General features: G+C 48.7%; 1 protein-coding gene across 1 annotated transcript in view; it reads left to right on the top strand.

The window, feature by feature from the left end:
- The window catches only part of MPHOSPH8 (M-phase phosphoprotein 8), a 57,231-nt gene that overhangs the window by 22,182 nt on the left and 15,274 nt on the right, over positions 1 to 19,775 (top strand). Inside the window, exons 4-9 of the mRNA XM_040340550.1 lie at positions 679 to 775; positions 8,296 to 8,550; positions 15,690 to 15,812; positions 15,896 to 15,984; positions 17,334 to 17,474; positions 18,781 to 18,867. Of these exons, the coding sequence (XP_040196484.1) occupies positions 679 to 775; positions 8,296 to 8,550; positions 15,690 to 15,812; positions 15,896 to 15,984; positions 17,334 to 17,474; positions 18,781 to 18,867 (792 nt within the window). The remainder of the gene's footprint in view (positions 1 to 678; positions 776 to 8,295; positions 8,551 to 15,689; positions 15,813 to 15,895; positions 15,985 to 17,333; positions 17,475 to 18,780; positions 18,868 to 19,775) is intronic.

The following is a 19,775-nucleotide window of genomic DNA, read 5'->3' as shown; positions in this document are numbered from 1 at the left end:
CAAACTGTACATGTAGAGGGGGGGGGGGGGGGGGGGGGGGGCACTAGGTTTCTAAAATATTTTGGTAGTAGCCCATACATTTTGACTGGACTAGCTGCTTAATTTTAGAAACAATTCATCGTTTCCCGAGAGTGGTATCTGCAGTTCAGTCAATGAAAGGTATTTCCCCAAAATGTTATCCCCTCATGGAATGCTTCATAGCTCATGCTTGGATGAACCATGACAATTTTTTTGAGAATAAGCAACCAAGTCCTAATGATTTTGATTAACTGTCACTGGCTATTAATGACTAAAAACCTTTCACAATTTCATAAAACCTTAAGTGTTGTAACATTTTTTTTCCACAGGAATGGGGTTGAAGTGAGCGAAACATTTATATACCAGGGATCGTCAAACTACGGCCCTCCAGCTGTTGTAGAACTGCACATCCCATGAGGCATTGTAACACACTGACATTCACAGACATGACTAGGCATGATGGGAATTGTAGTTCCTAAACAACTGGAGGACTGTAGTTTTGAAGACCCATGTTATATACGGTATTCTGAAGTGTTTTAACAATTATTTCTGATGTGTTGTGTTTTCATTTTTTTTTCCTTCTGTCTTGTTAACCTAATTGACCAGTCCAATTGTGTCTATTCAAAGTTGAACTCTTTAACTTTATTTTTTTGCCACTAGAATAAGGAAACCAAGAAAGCTGAATTGGTCAAGGAAAAGCCCAAGAAAAAGCATGAGTCTGAGAAAGAAGCAAAGAAGGAGATAAAAGTGCTAAAGAGTATGTAACTTTGTTACTTTTCAACACTGTATAAGAAGATAAATATATGAAATAGAAGCTGTGAGCAGATGCTGGAATATAGTTTCCATTTTTGCATTTGGAGCTACATGAACAAAGCCATGTAACAATGCTTCTGTTAGCCTGACCTAGCAAACGGCCTAAGCATCAAGACTGTCTAGTTGTTGGGCTGATCAAAGACGACATTTCTTGATGGTGCACTTAATAGACTGGAACAAAAGCCAACATGTGTGGCAGCCTTCAGTAGAGAGATGCTGGCCTCCAGTTAAATGGCTTGATTCTTGTTGAAAAATTACACACACACACAGCAGCATTTGTCTCCGTATGGATATAGAGTACAGTTGCCAATGGTGAAATACACAATTTTTCATGCTCTTAGCAGTTAACAGCCCACAGCCATGCAAGATGGCTTTATTAGTAAGGGTAAACCACTGAAAGGTAGGTCAGGGTCCATAAGGATTATCCACATTGGACTAAAATATAGTCTGTTCTAATAAATTCCTGTGTTGGTTGTACCATCACAACCGTAGCCTTAAAGCGGAGTTCCACCCAAAGGTGGACTTCCGCTTTAAGCACTCCTCAGCCCCTTACATGCCTAGGTGACGAATACTCTCCCCTTAGGTGGCCCCTCCCTCTCTGCAGTCTTCTGGGACATGTGACAGGTACCAGAAGATTGCCTAGCCACTAGAAGAGCGCAGTGCATGCCCAGCTGCAAGCTGTCACAGCTGGGAGCCCACATAAACGGCAGAGAGGAGGGGGAGAAGAGCAAGGCGCCGGCCGCTTTGTTGGATCGTGGGACAGGTGAGTGACTTAAGTCAGCAGCTACACTTTTTGTAGCTGCTGACTTTTAATAAACTGAAAAACGAGTGGAACTCCGCTTTAAAGTGTTGCTATAAACAGCGTTGTGATAGGGCGAACTGAACATTTTAGTTGAAGGATTGTACACTCATCAACAATCTATATGATTTAGTGATATCTGTTTTGTTGCTTTAACCCCAGGAAGCTGTAAAAAAGGGGTTTTGTGCATTCATTTGGAGTCAGAGCGTCCCCAAGCGTTTTTACAGCGGTTTTGTACAGGTGGAAAGATCATTAATTGTAAAAAGCAGAAAAAAACTAATCTGCCTTAAAAAAATGGTGTACTTATTTTGGAGCTTCAGGCAACAGAACACTCAGATGTTAATGGGCCCTCTGAGTTGTGTCAAACTGGAAGTAAAGCCTCATATTTTGCCCTGGTGGTGGATTTTCTCTTTGTTACTTTGAAGTCTAAAGGAATTTGTAGAGGCAGAGATGGTTTTAAAAGTAGTATGGGGTTTGAGAAAAAAATAAAAACCTAGGTGGATACAGCATCAATCAAAAACCTTGGCTCAATTACTACTAGGGTTGTCCCGATACCACTTTTTTAGGACTGAGTACAAGTACCGATACTTTTTTTTTTAGTAGTCGCCGATACCGAATACCGATACTTTTTTTTAAATGTGTCTCCATATGCCGCCATGTCCCCCCACAGATGCAGCCATTGTCTCCCCCCATATGCAACCATTGTCTCCCCCCATTATCCAGCCACTGTCTCCCCCCATATGCAGCCATGTCCCCCATATCCAGCCATTGTCTCCCCCCATATGCAACCATTGTCTCCCCCCATTATCCAGCCACTGTCTTCCCCCCCATTATCCAGCCACTGTCTTCCCCCCCATTATCCAGCCACTGTCTCCCCCCATTATCCAGCCACTGTCTCCCCCCCATTATCCAGCCACTGTCTCCCCCCCATTATCCAGCCACTGTCTCCCCCCCCATTATCCAGCCACTGTCTCCCCCCCATTATCCAGCCACTGTCTTCCCCCCCATTATCCAGCCACTGTCTTCCCCCCCATTATCCAGCCACTGTCTTCCCCCCCATTATCCAGCCACTGTCTTCCCCCCATTATCCAGCCACTGTCTTCCCCCCATTATCCAGCCACTGTCTTCCCCCCCATTATCCAGCCACTGTCTTCCCCCCATTATCCAGCCACTGTCTTCCCCCCATTATCCAGCCACTGTCTTCCCCCCATTATCCAGCCACTGTCTTCCCCCCATTATCCAGCCACTGTCTTCCCCCCATTATCCAGCCACTGTCTTCCCCCCATTATCCAGCCACTGTCTTCCCCCCATTATCCAGCCACTGTCTTCCCCCCATTATCCAGCCACTGTCTTCCCCCCATTATCCAGCCACTGTCTTCCCCCCATTATCCAGCCACTGTCTTCCCCCCATTATCCAGCCACTGTCTTCCCCCCATTATCCAGCCACTGTCTTCCCCCCATTATCCAGCCACTGTCTTCCCCCCATTATCCAGCCACTGTCTTCCCCCCATTATCCAGCCACTGTCTTCCCCCCATTATCCAGCCACTGTCTTCCCCCATTATCCAGCCACTGTCTTCCCCCCATTATCCAGCCACTGTCTTCCCCCCATTATCCAGCCACTGTCTTCCCCCCATTATCCAGCCACTGTCTTCCCCCCATTATCCAGCCACTGTCTTCCCCCCATTATCCAGCCACTGTCTTCCCCCCCATTATCCAGCCACTGTCTTCCCCCCATTATCCAGCCACTGTCTTCCCCCCATTATCCAGCCACTGTCTTCCCCCCATTATCCAGCCACTGTCTTCCCCCCATTATCCAGCCACTGTCTTCCCCCCATTATCCAGCCACTGTCTTCCCCCCATTATCCAGCCACTGTCTTCCCCCCATTATCCAGCCACTGTCTTCCCCCCATTATCCAGCCACTGTCTCCCCCCCATTATCCAGCCACTGTCTTCCCCCCATTATCCAGCCACTGTCTTCCCCCCATTATCCAGCCACTGTCTTCCCCCCATTATCCAGCCACTGTCTTCCCCCCATTATCCAGCCACTGTCTTCCCCCCATTATCCAGCCACTGTCTTCCCCCCCATTATCCAGCCACTGTCTTCCCCCCATTATCCAGCCACTGTCTTCCCCCCATTATCCAGCCACTGTCTTCCCCCCATTATCCAGCCACTGTCTTCCCCCCATTATCCAGCCACTGTCTTCCCCCCATTATCCAGCCACTGTCTTCCCCCCATTATCCAGCCACTGTCTTCCCCCCATTATCCAGCCACTGTCTTCCCCCCATTATCCAGCCACTGTCTTCCCCCCATTATCCAGCCACTGTCTTCCCCCCATTATCCAGCCACTGTCTTCCCCCCATTATCCAGCCACTGTCTTCCCCCCATTATCCAGCCACTGTCTTCCCCCCATTATCCAGCCACTGTCTTCCCCCCATTATCCAGCCACTGTCTTCCCCCCATTATCCAGCCACTGTCTTCCCCCCATTATCCAGCCACTGTCTTCCCCCCATTATCCAGCCACTGTCTTCCCCCCATTATCCAGCCACTGTCTTCCCCCCATTATCCAGCCACTGTCTTCCCCCCATTATCCAGCCACTGTCTTCCCCCCATTATCCAGCCACTGTCTTCCCCCCATTATCCAGCCACTGTCTTCCCCCCATTATCCAGCCACTGTCTTCCCCCCATTATCCAGCCACTGTCTTCCCCCCATTATCCAGCCACTGTCTTCCCCCCATTATCCAGCCACTGTCTTCCCCCCATTATCCAGCCACTGTCTTCCCCCCATTATCCAGCCACTGTCTTCCCCCCCATTATCCAGCCACTGTCTTCCCCCCATTATCCAGCCACTGTCTTCCCCCCATTATCCAGCCACTGTCTTCCCCCCATTATCCAGCCACTGTCTTCCCCCCATTATCCAGCCACTGTCTTCCCCCCATTATCCAGCCACTGTCTTCCCCCCATTATCCAGCCACTGTCTTCCCCCCATTATCCAGCCACTGTCTTCCCCCCATTATCCAGCCACTGTCTTCCCCCCATTATCCAGCCACTGTCTTCCCCCCATTATCCAGCCACTGTCTTCCCCCCATTATCCAGCCACTGTCTTCCCCCCATTATCCAGCCACTGTCTTCCCCCCATTATCCAGCCACTGTCTTCCCCCCATTATCCAGCCACTGTCTTCCCCCCATTATCCAGCCACTGTCTTCCCCCCATTATCCAGCCACTGTCTTCCCCCCATTATCCAGCCACTGTCTTCCCCCCATTATCCAGCCACTGTCTTCCCCCCATTATCCAGCCACTGTCTTCCCCCCATTATCCAGCCACTGTCTTCCCCCCATTATCCAGCCACTGTCTTCCCCCCATTATCCAGCCACTGTCTTCCCCCCATTATCCAGCCACTGTCTTCCCCCATTATCCAGCCACTGTCTTCCCCCCATTATCCAGCCACTGTCTTCCCCCCATTATCCAGCCACTGTCTTCCCCCCATTATCCAGCCACTGTCTTCCCCCCATTATCCAGCCACTGTCTTCCCCCCATTATCCAGCCACTGTCTTCCCCCCATTATCCAGCCACTGTCTTCCCCCCCTTATCCAGCCCCTGTCTTCCCCCCCCCCCCCCATTATCCAGCCACTGTCTTCCCCCCCCCCCCCATTATCCAGCCACTGTCTTCCCCCCCCCCCATTATCCAGCCACTGTCTTCCCCCCATTATCCAGCCACTGTCTTCCCCCCCCCCATTATCCAGCCACTGTCTTCCCCCCCCCCCATTATCCAGCCACTGTCTTCCCCCCCCCCCATTATCCAGCCACTGTCTTCCCCCCCCCCCATTATCCAGCCACTGTCTTCCCCCCCCCCCCATTATCCAGCCACTGTCTTCCCCCCATTATCCAGCCACTGTCTTCCCCCCCCATTATCCAGCCACCGTCTTCTTACCTGCATCCGCTGCTGCCGCCGACTGTTTAACACGCGCGGGTAGTGTAATGATTGGTGCCGCGCTGCGTACGGACAGTTCACCCGAGCAAGGGGGAGTGTCTGTACGCTGCGCCAATCATTACACTCCCTGCGCGTGTTAAACAGTCGGCGGCAGCGCGGATACGGCGTAACGGCGGCAAGTATTCTATTTCGGTATCGGGGGTATTTGCAGGAGTACGAGTACTCCCGCAAATACTCGGAATCGGTCCCGATACCGATACTAGTATCGGTATCGGGACAACCCTAATTACTACTGTACTCAAAAGACTGTTCTAAATAAAAATCTAAACCTTTTTTGTATGTTGTGACTTATTCTACTGCCCGTCCACACTTTTTTTCCACATAGACTCGAACATTTCAAATACTAAAACATGCTGCATCTGTCCCCCGCTGCCTCTCTACACTTGCTTCAAAACATGGCTTCAGGCACGCTTTTTTTTTATAAAGCTCTCTGGACACCAGTCAAGGCCCCTGTCACTAAATAAAATGGTTAGCCTACAGTTCTGTTTGCACCTTGCTTTTGCTTCGCTTTTCTTTTGACTTTGCTTAAAAAATTATACCCCATGTCGCTTTAGTGTTGCGTCAAAGCCTCCATATAAGTCTATGACAAAACTCGCTTAAAGCACCTGCAGATTTTGAGAGGCTTTAAAGTGGTTGTAAACCCAACCACACATCTTGCACCTACAGGTAAGATTAAGGCTTACCTGTAGGTGCAAGAAATATCTCCTAAACCTGCACGGTTTACATCCACTTTAATGTGGTATTGTAATATGAAGTGTTATCTGTGTCCCGTGATTTAATCCAAAGAAATTGATTTTTAGTGGTAAATCCATTTATTTCCCCCCCCCCCCCCCCCCACAAGCAATGCCAAGGTCCTAGTTTAAAATAATAACTTTAATATGCTAATCACATGTATGTAGCAGCCTTACAGTATCTCACAAAAGTGAGTACACCCCTCATATTTTTGTAAATATTTTATTATACCTTTTTCATGTGACAGCACTGAAGAAATGACAATTTGCTACAATGTAAAGTAGTGAGTGTACAGCTTGTATAACAGTGTAAATTTGCTAATAAGTCGACACAGCCGCTGGCAACAAAAGTGAGTACACCAATAAGTGAAAATGTCCAAATTGGGCCCAAAGTGTCAATATTTTGTGTGGCCACCATTATTTTTCAGCACTGCCTTAACCCTCTTGAGCATGGAGTTCACCAGAGTTTCACAGGTTGCCACTGGAGTCCTCTTCCACTCCTCCATGACAACATCACGGAGCTGGTGGATGTTAGATCTTGCGCTCCTCCACCTTCGGTTTGAGGATGCCCCACATATGCTCAATAGGGTTTAGGTCTAGAGACATGCCTGGCCAGTCATTACATTTACCCTCAGCTTCTTTAGCAAGGCATTGGTCATCTTGGAGGGGTGTTTGTGATCGTTGTGTATGAATACTGCCCAGTGGCCCAGTCCCTGAATGGAGGGGGGGATCATGCTCTGCTTCAGTATGTCACCGTACATGTTGGCATTCATGGTTCCCTCAATGAACGGTATCTCCCCAGTGCTGGCATCACTCATGCAGCCCCTACACTGACACTCCCACCACCACGCTTGACTGTAGGCAAGACACACTTGTCTTTGTACTCCTAACCTGGTTGCTGCCACACACGCTTGACACCATCTGAACTAAATAAGTTTCTTTTAGTCTCACCGGCTTCCCGTAATCCATGTTCTTAGTCTGCTTGTCTTCAGCAAATTGTGGGCTTTCTTGTGCATCATCTTTAGAAGACGCTTCCTTCTGGGACGACAGCGGTGCAGACCAATTTGATGCAGTGTGCGGCGTATAGTATGAGCACTGACAGGCTGACCCCCCCAACCACCCGTCAACCTCTGCCTATGATGACTATTTCCCAATAACAACCTCTGGATATGACACTGAGCATGTGCATTCAACTTCTTTGGTTGACCATGGCGAGGCCTGTTCTGAGTGGAACCTGTCCTGTTAAGCTGCTGTATGGTCTTGGCCACTGTGCTGCAGCTCAGTTTTAGGGTCTTGGCAATATTCTTATAGCCTAGGCCATTTTTATGTGGAGCAACAATTCTTATTTTTTTAGATCCTCGGAGCGTTCTTTGCCATGAGGTGCTATGTGACCAGTATGAGAGAGTGAGAGCGCCAACGCCAAATTTAACACACCTGCTCCCCATTCACACCTGAGACCTTGTAACGCTAACGAGTCACATGACACCGGGGAGGGAAAATGGCTAATTGGGCCCAATTTGAACATTTTCATTTAGGGGTGTACTCACTTTTGTTGAAAGTGGTTTAGACATTAATGGCTGTGTGAGTTATTTTGAGGGGGACAGCAAATTTACACTGTTATACAAGCTGTACACTCACTACTTTACATTGTAGCAAAGTGTAATTTCTTCAGTGTTGTCACATTAAAGGATATAATATTTACAAAAACGTGAAGGGTGTACTCACTTTTGTGAGATACTGTATATCTCTGCTTATTCAAGCTTGGTGCCTACCCAAATAGCCAAGTATGACTGGTGTGGTTTCTCGTTACACCCGCCATTGAGCCAGGTTTATATTGAAAATCCCTCTCATGCCCTTCATATATCCATGTACTTGAGTGAATTTATTTAGTGTAACATCACAATCTCTGTGCTATAAATTTGTATTTCTTTAAATTATGGCAGCTCTCAAGGAACAGAAACATGTGCATGACGCCTTCTCCGTTTCTGCTGAAGATCGAGCAGAATGTATGGACAGCATTAGAAAGGAACAAGAGTTTTTTGATGTTCGACCTTTAGAAGAATACAAACCAAAAGAAATAAAGCCAGCCTTTAAAGAGAGAAGATCTACGCAAGAAGAGACCGATTCATGGACATATGGAGCTTCTGAAGGGGATCAAGAGGTTATGGACACAGTGTATCGCTTGCAGGAAAACTCTGGTATGTGCTTCATTTGGACATCCTGTCATCACTGCAGTCTTTGTAGGATGATTGCAGCATGCAAAAGTGTGTTAAAGTATACTCCCTATCTATGCTATTACATTGCCAAAATGGTGGTTCAATAGCAAAGGCCTTTTTTACCCAGTAGTAGTCCTCACTCCATACTGTGCTTTGATCTCTCCCTGCATTCACAAGATGGAGGCAGCAGCAGGAGCCATTGGCTCCTGCTACTGTCAATCAAATCCTGAGAGCAGGGCGGTGCTGCTGAGCCATGCTGTGTGTTTGGTTGAACCATAGTCTGGCTTAAGAGAGCTTACATGTCTGTTCCCATAGCAATTGCAGTTAATTGCACAGAGAAGGTAAGTATAACATAACATGTTTCTATTTTAAGGAAGAAAAAAAAAGCCCTTATAGCCACGTTTAAATAATGGCAAAAAAAAAAATACAAAGCAGGCAGACTTTAAGAAACAACGGGAAGCATTTTTTGAAACAAATCCAGCTAACTAAATGCTGTGGCTCTAGCTGAGAGCAGTGGTGTCGGAGATGTAGTCATGTTCAGCCTGTATATTCCAACACTTCCTGAAATGATTCTAGTATAAAGTAAATGAAAGGCTAGATGGCATAAGCCCTATTTCTCTTCCGTTCATGGACGGACACAGCAGCCTTTGACCTTAGGGTTATATCCGCTTCCTTTAGGAGAGTTTAGGCAGAAAAAAAGCACTTTAAATGTTAACAACACATTCCTCAGTGCAGCTCCTCCCAGGGGGCGTGGCCCCCCCCCCCCCCCGGGGTATAACCCACACCCTGCTCTAGCAGCCAGTTTTTCTCTGCCGAACGACAGGTGAGGTCAGGCACTCTGGAGTCCTGTACTCTGGAGATTTTTTTTCTTGCAATTTTTTATTTATTTTTTTGCTTTTTATTATTTTTGTTCCTGCATTTTTGAATCCTGTGATTCTTCTATCAACAGCCGACTGGGTGACAGGCTGGGTCTTGACTCTTGTAGTCCCCCCCCCATGTTCGGCCATCGAGCGTGTGCCGGCCCTCAGCTCAGCTTTGGGACGTCCACGACAGGCCCCGTTGCTCCAGGGGCGGCCGGGGAACATCTTGTTCTAGGGCACACATATGACCGGTCTTTTATGGCTTTGTCACAGTGTGTCTGGCCGACAGCCATGCCGTTTAGCGGACGTTGGTTCTGTCTGGGATACCTCCAGCCGGTGGTCGCAGGACGGGTAAGTAGTGGTCCCTTGCTCAGGTAAGAGGGTATGGCTGGAATTTTTCCCCTGGGAGGTCGACCGTGGGCTTGCCCCGCTTTCTCTTTCCCTTATTTCCTCTCCCTCCTTTCCTATTTGGGTGATGGCTGTGAGTTTTTTTTTCTGGGGTCTCCTATCACCTGGACCTGTGTGCGTAGCGGGGGTTGTGTGTGTTCACTGCAGGGGGCTGTGTGTTCACTACAGGGCCTTTTTGTGTGCTGGAATGTGAATTTTGTGCTGTGCTGTTTTTGCGGTGTCACTGTCTTTTTAAATGCGCAACGGCCGCCATTTTGCCGGAGTCACGCTTTATATAGCTCGGCGGCCATTTTCTTGTGGTCCTAGGCTGTTTTTTACACAATCGGCGGCCATCTTGAAATTCGTTTGGCCTTGTGTGGCCGTTTTAGCGCTGCAAAAAAGACCGTGAATCTGCCTGTGGGGACAGACGCAGCGCTGCCGGCTTCTCGGCAAAGACATGCTCTCTCCGACCATGCTGCACCGGGAGGGGTGGGGAGTTCCCTGGGGGCCCCCATACTCTGTAGTAGCAGCCAGAAGGTGTCCAGTGGTTTTTTTTTTTTTTTTCTGCCTTGCAGTGAGGGTGACACAGCGCTGGGGCATTATGGAGCCTGAACAGGTACTTCTTCCCCAGCAATGCCTGAGTTAACCCTTGACGCCCCTCCCCTGCCACATCTGTTGAGGCAATGTCGGCTGTCCTGGAGTCTTTTCTCGCCAGGTTTGAAGCGGCTAGTGCCCAGACGGGGGTCAAAAAGCGCCCCCTCCCTGAGCTTGCTTCTGGGGATGTCTCTGACGCAGAGTCGGACCATGCCATTGCTGCCTCTGGTTCTGTAGTGTCAGAGACTGCGGGTTTAACCCACGCGGAGAGTGAGGATGACTTTGCTTCAGGGTCAGTTGCTGACAAGGAATTTGTTGGAGCTCTTATTTCTGCGGTACGTGATACTCTGAAACTTGAGGATGTGGCGGAGGCACCTGACGTGCCAGTCCCTTTTGGGTTCTGCAAACCGCCACGCACCGCTAAAGTGTTTCCTTGTGTTCCTTAGTTGGACAGTATGTTGTACAAGGAATGGGATACGCCGCAAAAAGTTTTACTGCATTTAAGGAAACTGCTGATAAGAGAGTGGAGGCTGTGGCCCGCTCCCTATTCACTGTTCTGGTTTCGGCGGTGAGGCCGGTTCTGGCCGGGACCCTGGTGTCACAGACTCTGACTGAAAGGGCAAAGCTCCTGCTGCAGGAGCTGGAGGAACGGGACGCGTCCGAGGACTGTAAGGACCTGGCTGAACAATTGGTTCAGGGTCTAAAGTTTGTCTGTGAGTCGGCCATGGACACAATCTCCTTGCTTTCCAGAGCTTCCGTCTATGCGGTGGTATTGCGCCGCCTTGTGTGGCTAAAATGCTGGTCGGCAGACCAGTCCTCTAAGAAGGCTTTAGTGGATTTGCCCTTTAAGGGTGAATGGCTTTTTGGGGCATCCCTGGATGACATCATTAAGGATGCCACGGGTGGTAAGAGCACCCTGCTCCCACAGTCTGGGAAGGGTAAGGAGCCTCGCCGCAAGCAAGGACCCTCCTTTACTACCCCAAAGCGTTTTTTTTCCGTGCGCCCGGCGCGGCGGGAAAGAGTCCGCAAGGTGCTAAGGCCACCCCTGCGGGACAGAAGCGCACCTGGTACCGCAAGCCCAACAAGCCTGCTTCCGCATGAAGGTCTGCCCCCGCCTGGGTCTCGGGTGGGGGGCTGGCTTCGCGGATCGGTGGAGGTCTCTCCTGTCCGACCGCTGGGTTTGCGAAGTGGTTGCCTCGGGGTATAAGATAGAGTTTCTCTCTTGTCCCCCAAACAGATTTTTTCCTTCCAACCTCCAACTTCCTCCGGTTCGCCGGCAGGCCCTGTCGGGGGCTGTCCAGGATCTACTGGACAGGGGGGTGATCGTGCCGGTTCCCTCGCAGGAACGGTTTCAGGGGTTTTACTCAATCTGTTCGTGGTCCCCAAGAAGGACGGGGTCCGTCCTATCCTGGACCTCAAGGCCCTCAATTGCTTTGTCAAGGTACAAAAATTCAGGATGGAGTCGATCCGCTCGGTGATAGCGGCACTCCATCAGGGGGACTTCATGGCGTCCTTGGATATCATGGACGCATACCTACATGTTCCCATATGCACAAAGCACCAGAGGTTTCTGCGCTTTGCGATTGGAGAGGATCACTTTCAAGTTGTGGCCCTCCTGCTCGGCTTGGCCTCGGCACCGCAGGTTTTCACCAAGGTGCTCGCCCCCCGATACTAGCCCTGCTAAGGCAGGGAGGGATCGCTATCGTGGGATATCTGGACGACCGTCTCCTGAGAGCTTCCTCAGGCTCAGAGTTAGAGGACGACCTGTCTATCACGTGTCACTCTCCAAGAGTTCGGTTCCGTCCTAGAGACTGGAATACCTGGGACTAGTCCTGGAGGCGGAGGCGAGAGTGTTCCTCCCGGCGGAGAAACTAAAGACCCTGCAATCTGCGGTGAGGCAGTTGTCGACCCAGAAGTGGTCGTCTCTTCGCTTCTGCATGAGAGTTCTGGGTCTGATGGTGGCCTCCTTCGAGGCGGTCCCGTATGCCCAATTCCACACTAGGGAACTACAGAAGGAGATTCTGTCGCGTTGGGACAAGCTCCCGTCTTCTCTGGATTACCAGGTTCAGTTGAGCCATCTGGTCAAGTCTTCCCTGGTGTGGTAGCGGACGTCTCCGGTGCTTCGGACCGGGAAGTCTTTTCTGCCGTGCCGCTGGACAGTGGTCACGACGGATGCCAGCCTCTCCGGCTGGGGGGGCGTTTGGGGCACTCAGTCAGCCCAGGGGCGCTGGACTCAGGAGTCCCGCCTGCCGATCAATATTCTGGAGCTCCGAGCAATCAAGCTGTGCCTTGCCAGGTGGTCCCTGGAGCTGCAGGGCCCACCGGTCAGGATCCAGTCCGACAACGCCACGGCCGTGGCCTACGTCAATCATCGGGGAGGCACAAGGAGCTCAGCTGCAGCGACGGAGGTCACACAAATCTTTCGGTGGGCCGAAAGGTCCGTTCCGGCTCTGTCGGCCGTGTACATTCCGGGAGTTCAGAATTGGCAATCCGACTTCCTAGGTTGCACAACTCTGGATCAAGGGGAGTGGTCTCTCCACCCGGAGGTGTTTCAGGGTCTGTGCTGAAAATGGGGCACTTCAGACGTGGACCTTCTAGCGTCCCGCCTCAACCGGAAGGTGCCACGATTCGTGGCCAGGTCAAGAGACCCTTGGTCAGACGCGTTGGCTCCTTGGGGTCACTATCGCCTGATTTACGCCTTCCCTCCTCTGAAGCTTCTTCCTCGCCTGCTGCGCAGGGTGGAAGCCGAAGGGATTCCAACAATCCTGATCGCACCAGATTTGCCGTGCTGCTCCTGCTACGCGGACCTGGTGCGTCTGGTGGCAGACGCCCCCTGGCGTCTACCCCTGAGAGAAGATCTTCTGTCGCAGGGTCCGATCTTCCATCCTGCTTTACAGTCGCTGGCTTTAACGGCGTGGCTGTTGAGAGCCAGGTACTGAAGGACAGAGGCCTGTTGGGCTCGGTGATTTCTACCATGCTGCGCGAACGGAAGTCTACTTCACGAAAGATTTACCATTGTACGTGGAAAGCCTACATCTCTATGTGTGAGGAGATGAAGTGGCACCCTCGTACATACGTGGTGTCCCGGATTCTGCTGTTTTTACAGCGGGGAGTGGATCAGGCTCTCGCCTTGAGCACGGTCAAGAGCCAGATATCTGCTCTGGCTGTTTACTTTCAGCATCCCTTGGCAGCGCACTCCTTGATACGCACATTTGTGCAGGGGGTCCGCTATGTGGCTCCTCCGGTGCGCCCTCCACTGCCCACATGGGACTTGAATTTGGTCCTCTCGGGGCTTCAGCGAGCTTTCTTTTGAGGACATTCGGAAGATCCCTTTGTTGACTGTCACAAAAGGTATTTTTTCTGGTGGCTATTACCTCAATCAGACGGGTGTCTGAACTTTCGGCCTTGTCCTGCAAGGCCCCCTACTTGGTCATCCATCAGGATAAGGCGGTGCTGCGTCCGCAGCCCTCTTTTCTTCCAAAGGTCGTTTCGGCCTTTCACATTGAGGACATTGTTCTTCTATCCTTATGTCCTCAGCCGAAGAACCCGAAGGAGGCCATTTTGCATTCCCTGGATGTGGTTCGGGCTCTTCGAGTTTACTTATTGGCGACGGCTCCGTTACGGAAGTCGGACTCACAGTTTGTGTCGGTGTCTGGTCCCAGAAACGGTCTGGCAGTCTCGTCGGCCACCATTTCCAGGTGGATACGACAGGTTGTGCTTCAGGCCTATGCCCTGAAGGGGCGGGCGCCTCCTTTTTCGGGTCACGGCGCATTCGACCAGGGTGATCGGTGCCTCTTGGGCTTCCGACATCAAGCCTCTGTGTTACAGGTGTGTAAGGCAGCGACCTGGTCGTCGGTCCACACTTTTTCAAAGTTTTACAAGGTGGATGTGAGTGCATCTTCTGATGCCTTCTTCGGCCGCAGGGTGTTACAGGCGGCAGTTTAAGGTTGGAGTTCCTCCGTTGAGTAACTTCGGTTTTGTTTGGGGTGAAGCTTGGTTTGCTGTAGTGTTGTTCCCACCCCTCAAATTTTTTTGACACTGCTTGGGGACGTCCCTACTGTCAAATGATGCTGTGTCCGTCCATGAACGGAAGAGAAAATAGGATTTTTGTACTTGCCGTAAAATCCATTTCTCTGAGTTCATGGACGGACACAGCACCCACCCCTCCTTTGTTTGTACTGCTTGTTGCGAACTGAGGCTGCTAGAGCAGGGTGTGGGTTATGCCCGGGGAGCCACGCCCCCTGGGAGGAGCTGCACTAAGGAAAGGTTATTAACACTTTAAGTGCTGTAAATTCTGCCTAAACTCTCCTGGAAGGAAGGTGCATAACCCTACTGTCAAAGGATGCTGTGTCCGTCCATGAATTTAGAGAAATTGATTTTACGGTGAGTACACAAATCCTATTTTGTGCCTCCATCCTGCTGATTTTGTCTAGCATGGCACCCAGTTCTGAGGTTCGACAAGTCGTATGTAGATGTCATTCACACATGCACAAATGACAGCCTTGCCTGGTGGGAGGGGGGGGCATTCCCCCCCCCCCCCCCCCCGCTGCAGTTTAGTAATATTTAGAGGTCATGTCTCGTCTCCCCCCCAGACTGTCCTCTCATCAGCATGTTCCTTGTTGGCATATTATGTGTATTGCTCATTGTGCTTCTGTTGTAAAAGGCTGATACCATTTGAAGTTCTGATGGCTGCACTGCTATCATTTAACAGTGTTTAAAGCGGTTGTAAACCCGTTTTAAATTTTTTTTTTTTTCTCCTGCAAGGCAAAAGTCATAATGAGCTAATATGCACCGCATATTGGCTCATTATGAAATACTTACCTCGGAATGAGGTGTGTAAAACTTACCTGGTTCACGCCGAGCGAGAAATCATTTTGCTCCGGCGTGTCTTCCGGGTATCGCCGCTCCAGCGCTGTGATTGGCTGGAGCGGCGATGACGTCACTCCCGCGCGCGGGAGATTTAAATTCGGCAAGGTCCGGCGGCTGCCGGTCCTTTAGCCGAGGATCCCCCCTGCACATGCGCCGCTGACGTCAGCGGTGCATTGCGAGGGGAATATCTCCTAAACCGTGCAGGTTTAGGAGATATTCTTTATACCTACAGGTAAGCCTTATTATAGGCTTACCTGTAGGTAAGTCATAAAGTGGGTTTTACAACCACTTTAAGAGCTGTGTGTGTGTGTGTGTGTGTGTGTGTGTGTGTGTGTGTGTGTTTTTTTTTTGTTTACACTTGTCTGGCATAATAACTGGGATACCTTTTTGTATTTATTGAAACTCCTTTAGAGAACAAGGCCCAAGTAGCTGGGATGGCAGTGGATTTACAGTTGGAATGGATGACGTTGGAGGACTTTCAGAGGCATCTTGATGGAGCTGATGAAATAATCCCAAAGGATCCTATCCCTAATAGTAAGTTGTTTTGCTTTGATGCCATTTTTTCAATGGCCATAAATTTTTTATCAAACTTGACATTCTTCTGTCTTTTTATTCAGGTGCATTGAAAGAGGCTGTCAAAAATGGTGACTACTTAACTGTAAAATATGCACTTAATTCCAAAGAAGAGTACAACTTGGATCAAGAGGTAATACTTTTTGGTTATCATAGTCTGAAGTGCTACCGTTTTTATAAATAATTTTCCATATTCTTCTGATTTGCGAATGTTTAATGGGAGATCAGCTTAATATTTTAAACACTACAGGGCATACTTCAATTGTAGACGTTTTATGTACGATACTGGTTTCTCCTTTATCAAAGTTTACAGGAAAACTACGTTATTATTTTTTTGCCTTTTTATGAAAAAACCCTAGTCAATTAATTGTAAAAGGTGTGCGCATGAAGTTTGATTCTGGGCAGAAAAGATCAGAACTCAGTGGTCACATGAAATTGGATAGATGCAACTGACTGCAGGAAAGCTGGGAGGAGGGAGGTAATGCACCCATATGAGAATATGGTTGAACATGAAATTACAAGCAAAAGCTAAACAGTAGGGTGCCTTAAGGCAGTTTTACATATTGACCGTCTTAAAGTCTTTATGCTGACAAAATTAAACACTGCAAAATCAGCACAAGGTGCATAACCTGATCAGTAGGATTTGTCCCTTTTTGCTGTTGACTGACTTTTTTTTTTTTTTTTTTTTACAATCCCCTTCCAGATATGTTGCAGAACTGTCATGAGTGGTCATTCCCTGACTAATCAAGGCTTGTCTAGGGGCCTAGCTGTTGATTAGTTACTGTTGGATTACTGTTCAATCAGGTTAATGTTAGCAGTGCTAATATTAGATGTGCTGTTGTAGTGATGGTATTACCGTTTCAAGTTTGCCTTGTTTAGGATAATATGACCAGGCTCTGATTTTGTGAGTTTTCATCTCTAAGTATAATTCTCGGCTATAATACCTGGATCCAGAATGTATGAAGTTGTATCTTGGCCGCGGTACCCAGGTTGGGTGCCAGGTGGCCTGTCGCATAAAGTATGTGTGAACCATTACTTTGTGAAACAACCCATTCAGTTTAGAAGTCTGTGTGTTTTTTTTCTTTCTCCCAATTGATGACATGACCTGCTCTCAGCTGCATATGGGGCTTGGAGAGGTGTTGGGGGAGACTGCAGGGGGGTGTGTCAGCAGCAAGGCGACAAACGGCTGTACACTGATCTTCCCAGTAAAGAGCTGTGTAGGGGAGCATGTCAGAACTTTTTTTGGAGAGCAGGCAGCTGTGCTCCAAAGTAGAACGAAAAAGAAAGACCAAGCTTTGGATGTGCTTCCATGCTCTGGCGTGGGCAATTTGACATGGGAAAGCAGGGGGGACTGCAGGATCAACAGGCAAGAGAGCAGGTTACTTTTTAACAGAAGTACGTGGGCACCACACGCATATCGGCAATATGAAATGTTCGGGTAACATACACTTAAACAATGCCTTGTTTTCCATTCTGCCGCAGGACTCCAGTGGGATGACTCTGGTGATGATGGCTGCAGCTGCTGGACAGGATGACATTCTCCGTCTTCTGATCAGGAAAGGAGCCAAGCTCAATGCCAGGCAAAAAAATGGAACCACTGCGCTGATTCATGCTGCTGAAAAGGTGGGAAGGAACAGATTCTGTTGAGGTTAATGGTGCTGCTACATATTTAGAAGGGTTTTTTATGTGCGTTTCTATTTTGAAATTTTCTTTGAGAAATTGGTACATTATATATGTTTTGTTAAATGTGTGCTGTATTCTTAACCACTTGAGGCCCAGAGGATGTCGTATGACGTCCTGGGATTTGTGGGGCTATAATCTGAATGATGCCTGCAGCTACAGGCATCATTCAGATATCGGCATTTTCAGTCGGCGATTCCCTACACCATAGGAACAAACATAGCGGCCGTTCTGCTTGATCGTTCCTATGGGCAATGAAAGGGGACGTCCCGCCGCCCTCCGGTGCTTCTACCGACTCACCTGTGCGGTCGGTGACAGGATCCGCCGGCCCCAGACGGTCGCCGAAATCTCTATGATCGTCGGAGGCCGGGTGCGATGCTATGAAGTCACGCCCAGCTTCTGCATTCAAAAAATGGTGCCGCTTCGGATCGTGTGTGTGTGTGTGTGTGTGTGTGTGTGTGTGTGTGTGTGTGTGTGTGTGTGTGTGTGTGTGTGTGTGTTTTTTTTTTTTTTTTTCTCTCGCCTTCCCAGCCTAGAGGTGAGATATAGGGTCTTATTGACCCCATATCTCACTGTAAACAGGTCCTGTCATGCCATATTCCTATTACAAGGGATGTTGACATTTTGACCCTTTAGATTTTTTTTTTTTTTTTTTAATTAAGTAAAATTAACAATAATAAAAAAAAAATGTTGTGCCTCCATCCTGCTGATTGTGTCTACAAAATCCCTTGTAATAGGAATAGTGCATGACCGGTGCTTTTTATGGACAGATTTGAGGTCTAGAAGACCCCAAATCTCTCCTTCAGGCTGCAAAGACTGAGATGAAAAAAACTGTCTCGGCCTTTGGTCACCAGAAATCTCTATGCTCAAATTCTGGCGGCGACCAGTTTGTTCTCCAGCTCGCCCATCGCACGGGCGAGCTGGCAGAAGCACCTCCCGCCGCCTGAAAGAACGATCAAGTGGCTGAACGGATTCTTCTTGCGGTGCAGGGAATCGCTGTCTGGAAAAATATCTGGATGATGCTTGTAGCTGCAAGCATCATTCGGCTATCCCCACTCAAAGTTCAAGATGTCATATGATGTACCATGGGTGGGAAGTGGTTAACCAATTCTCTACCAGAGCATTCTTTTAATTTTTGCATTCCAATAGACTTTTATTAAGAGACCATTCTGAAGCAAACTAAAATCTGTCGAAATATACCCATAATGTTGTATAGAATATTGAATTTTGTTTTTGATGCTCCTCATAGAATTATCTGACAACTGTTTCCATCCTGCTGGAAGCTGGAGCTTTTGTGAATTTACAGCAAGCGACTGGGGAAACAGCCCTGATGAAGGTAAATGGTATATTTGTGGATACCTATAAAAATTCCCCATCTGTTGTGAAGAACTTAGGCCTATGAAATCCATTTTCTCAGTAGGTTGCAGACAATAGTTGTCTCCCTGGCTTTGTAAAACAGTTTTCCTTGTGTATATTGTCTTCATGATGGCAAAAAAATACTTGCATCCACTTTTTTGTTCAATGTCTATTTAGACTGTTTGTATTTCCATCATGAAGTTTGTTATATATGGATTATATTTGGTCTCTTATTTGCTAGCACCTTTGTTGGTTATGAAATAAAGCTGCATAATTATATACAAAATTCTGTAATTTATTGCTCTTTGCCTGGTCCGTGCAAACCAAGTTTTCCTGTCTGCGCTCTACAGCAAGGTGACCAAAGGCAACCTTTCCAAAAATATATTTCTCTTCCGTTCATGGACAGACACAGCAGCATTGACCTTAGGGTTATATATCCTTCCCTTCAGGAGAGAATAGGCAGAAAAAAACAGCACTTCAAGTGTTAAAACACTTCTCTCAGTACAGCACCTCCCAGGGGGCGGGTCCCCCGGGTACATCCCACTCTCTTGCATCATGCAGTCTCAGTTTTTTTTCTGCCTAGCGTTAGGAGAAGACATGGCCCTTCTGGAGCCCATGTGCTCTGGAGATTTTTTTTTTTTTTTTAGATTTTTATTTATTTTATTTATTTATTTTCCTTCCTGCATTTTTGGATCCTGGGATCTACAATCAACTGCCGACTGGGTCACAGGCTGGATCTTGATCCTTGTAGTCCCCCCATGTTTGTCCATCGAGCGTGTGACGGCCTTTAGCTACGCGCTGGGCCGTCCACGACATGCCCCGTTGCTCCAGGGGTGGCCGGTGAGCTATATGCTACAGGGCACACATATGACCGGTCTCTATGGCTGA

The sequence above is a fragment of the Rana temporaria genome, chromosome 2, assembly GCF_905171775.1.
Source record: "Rana temporaria chromosome 2, aRanTem1.1, whole genome shotgun sequence".
NCBI lineage: Eukaryota > Metazoa > Chordata > Amphibia > Anura > Ranidae > Rana > Rana temporaria.
The sequence above is the reverse complement of the archived record's forward strand: the minus strand, read 5'-3'. Positions and strand labels throughout refer to the sequence as shown.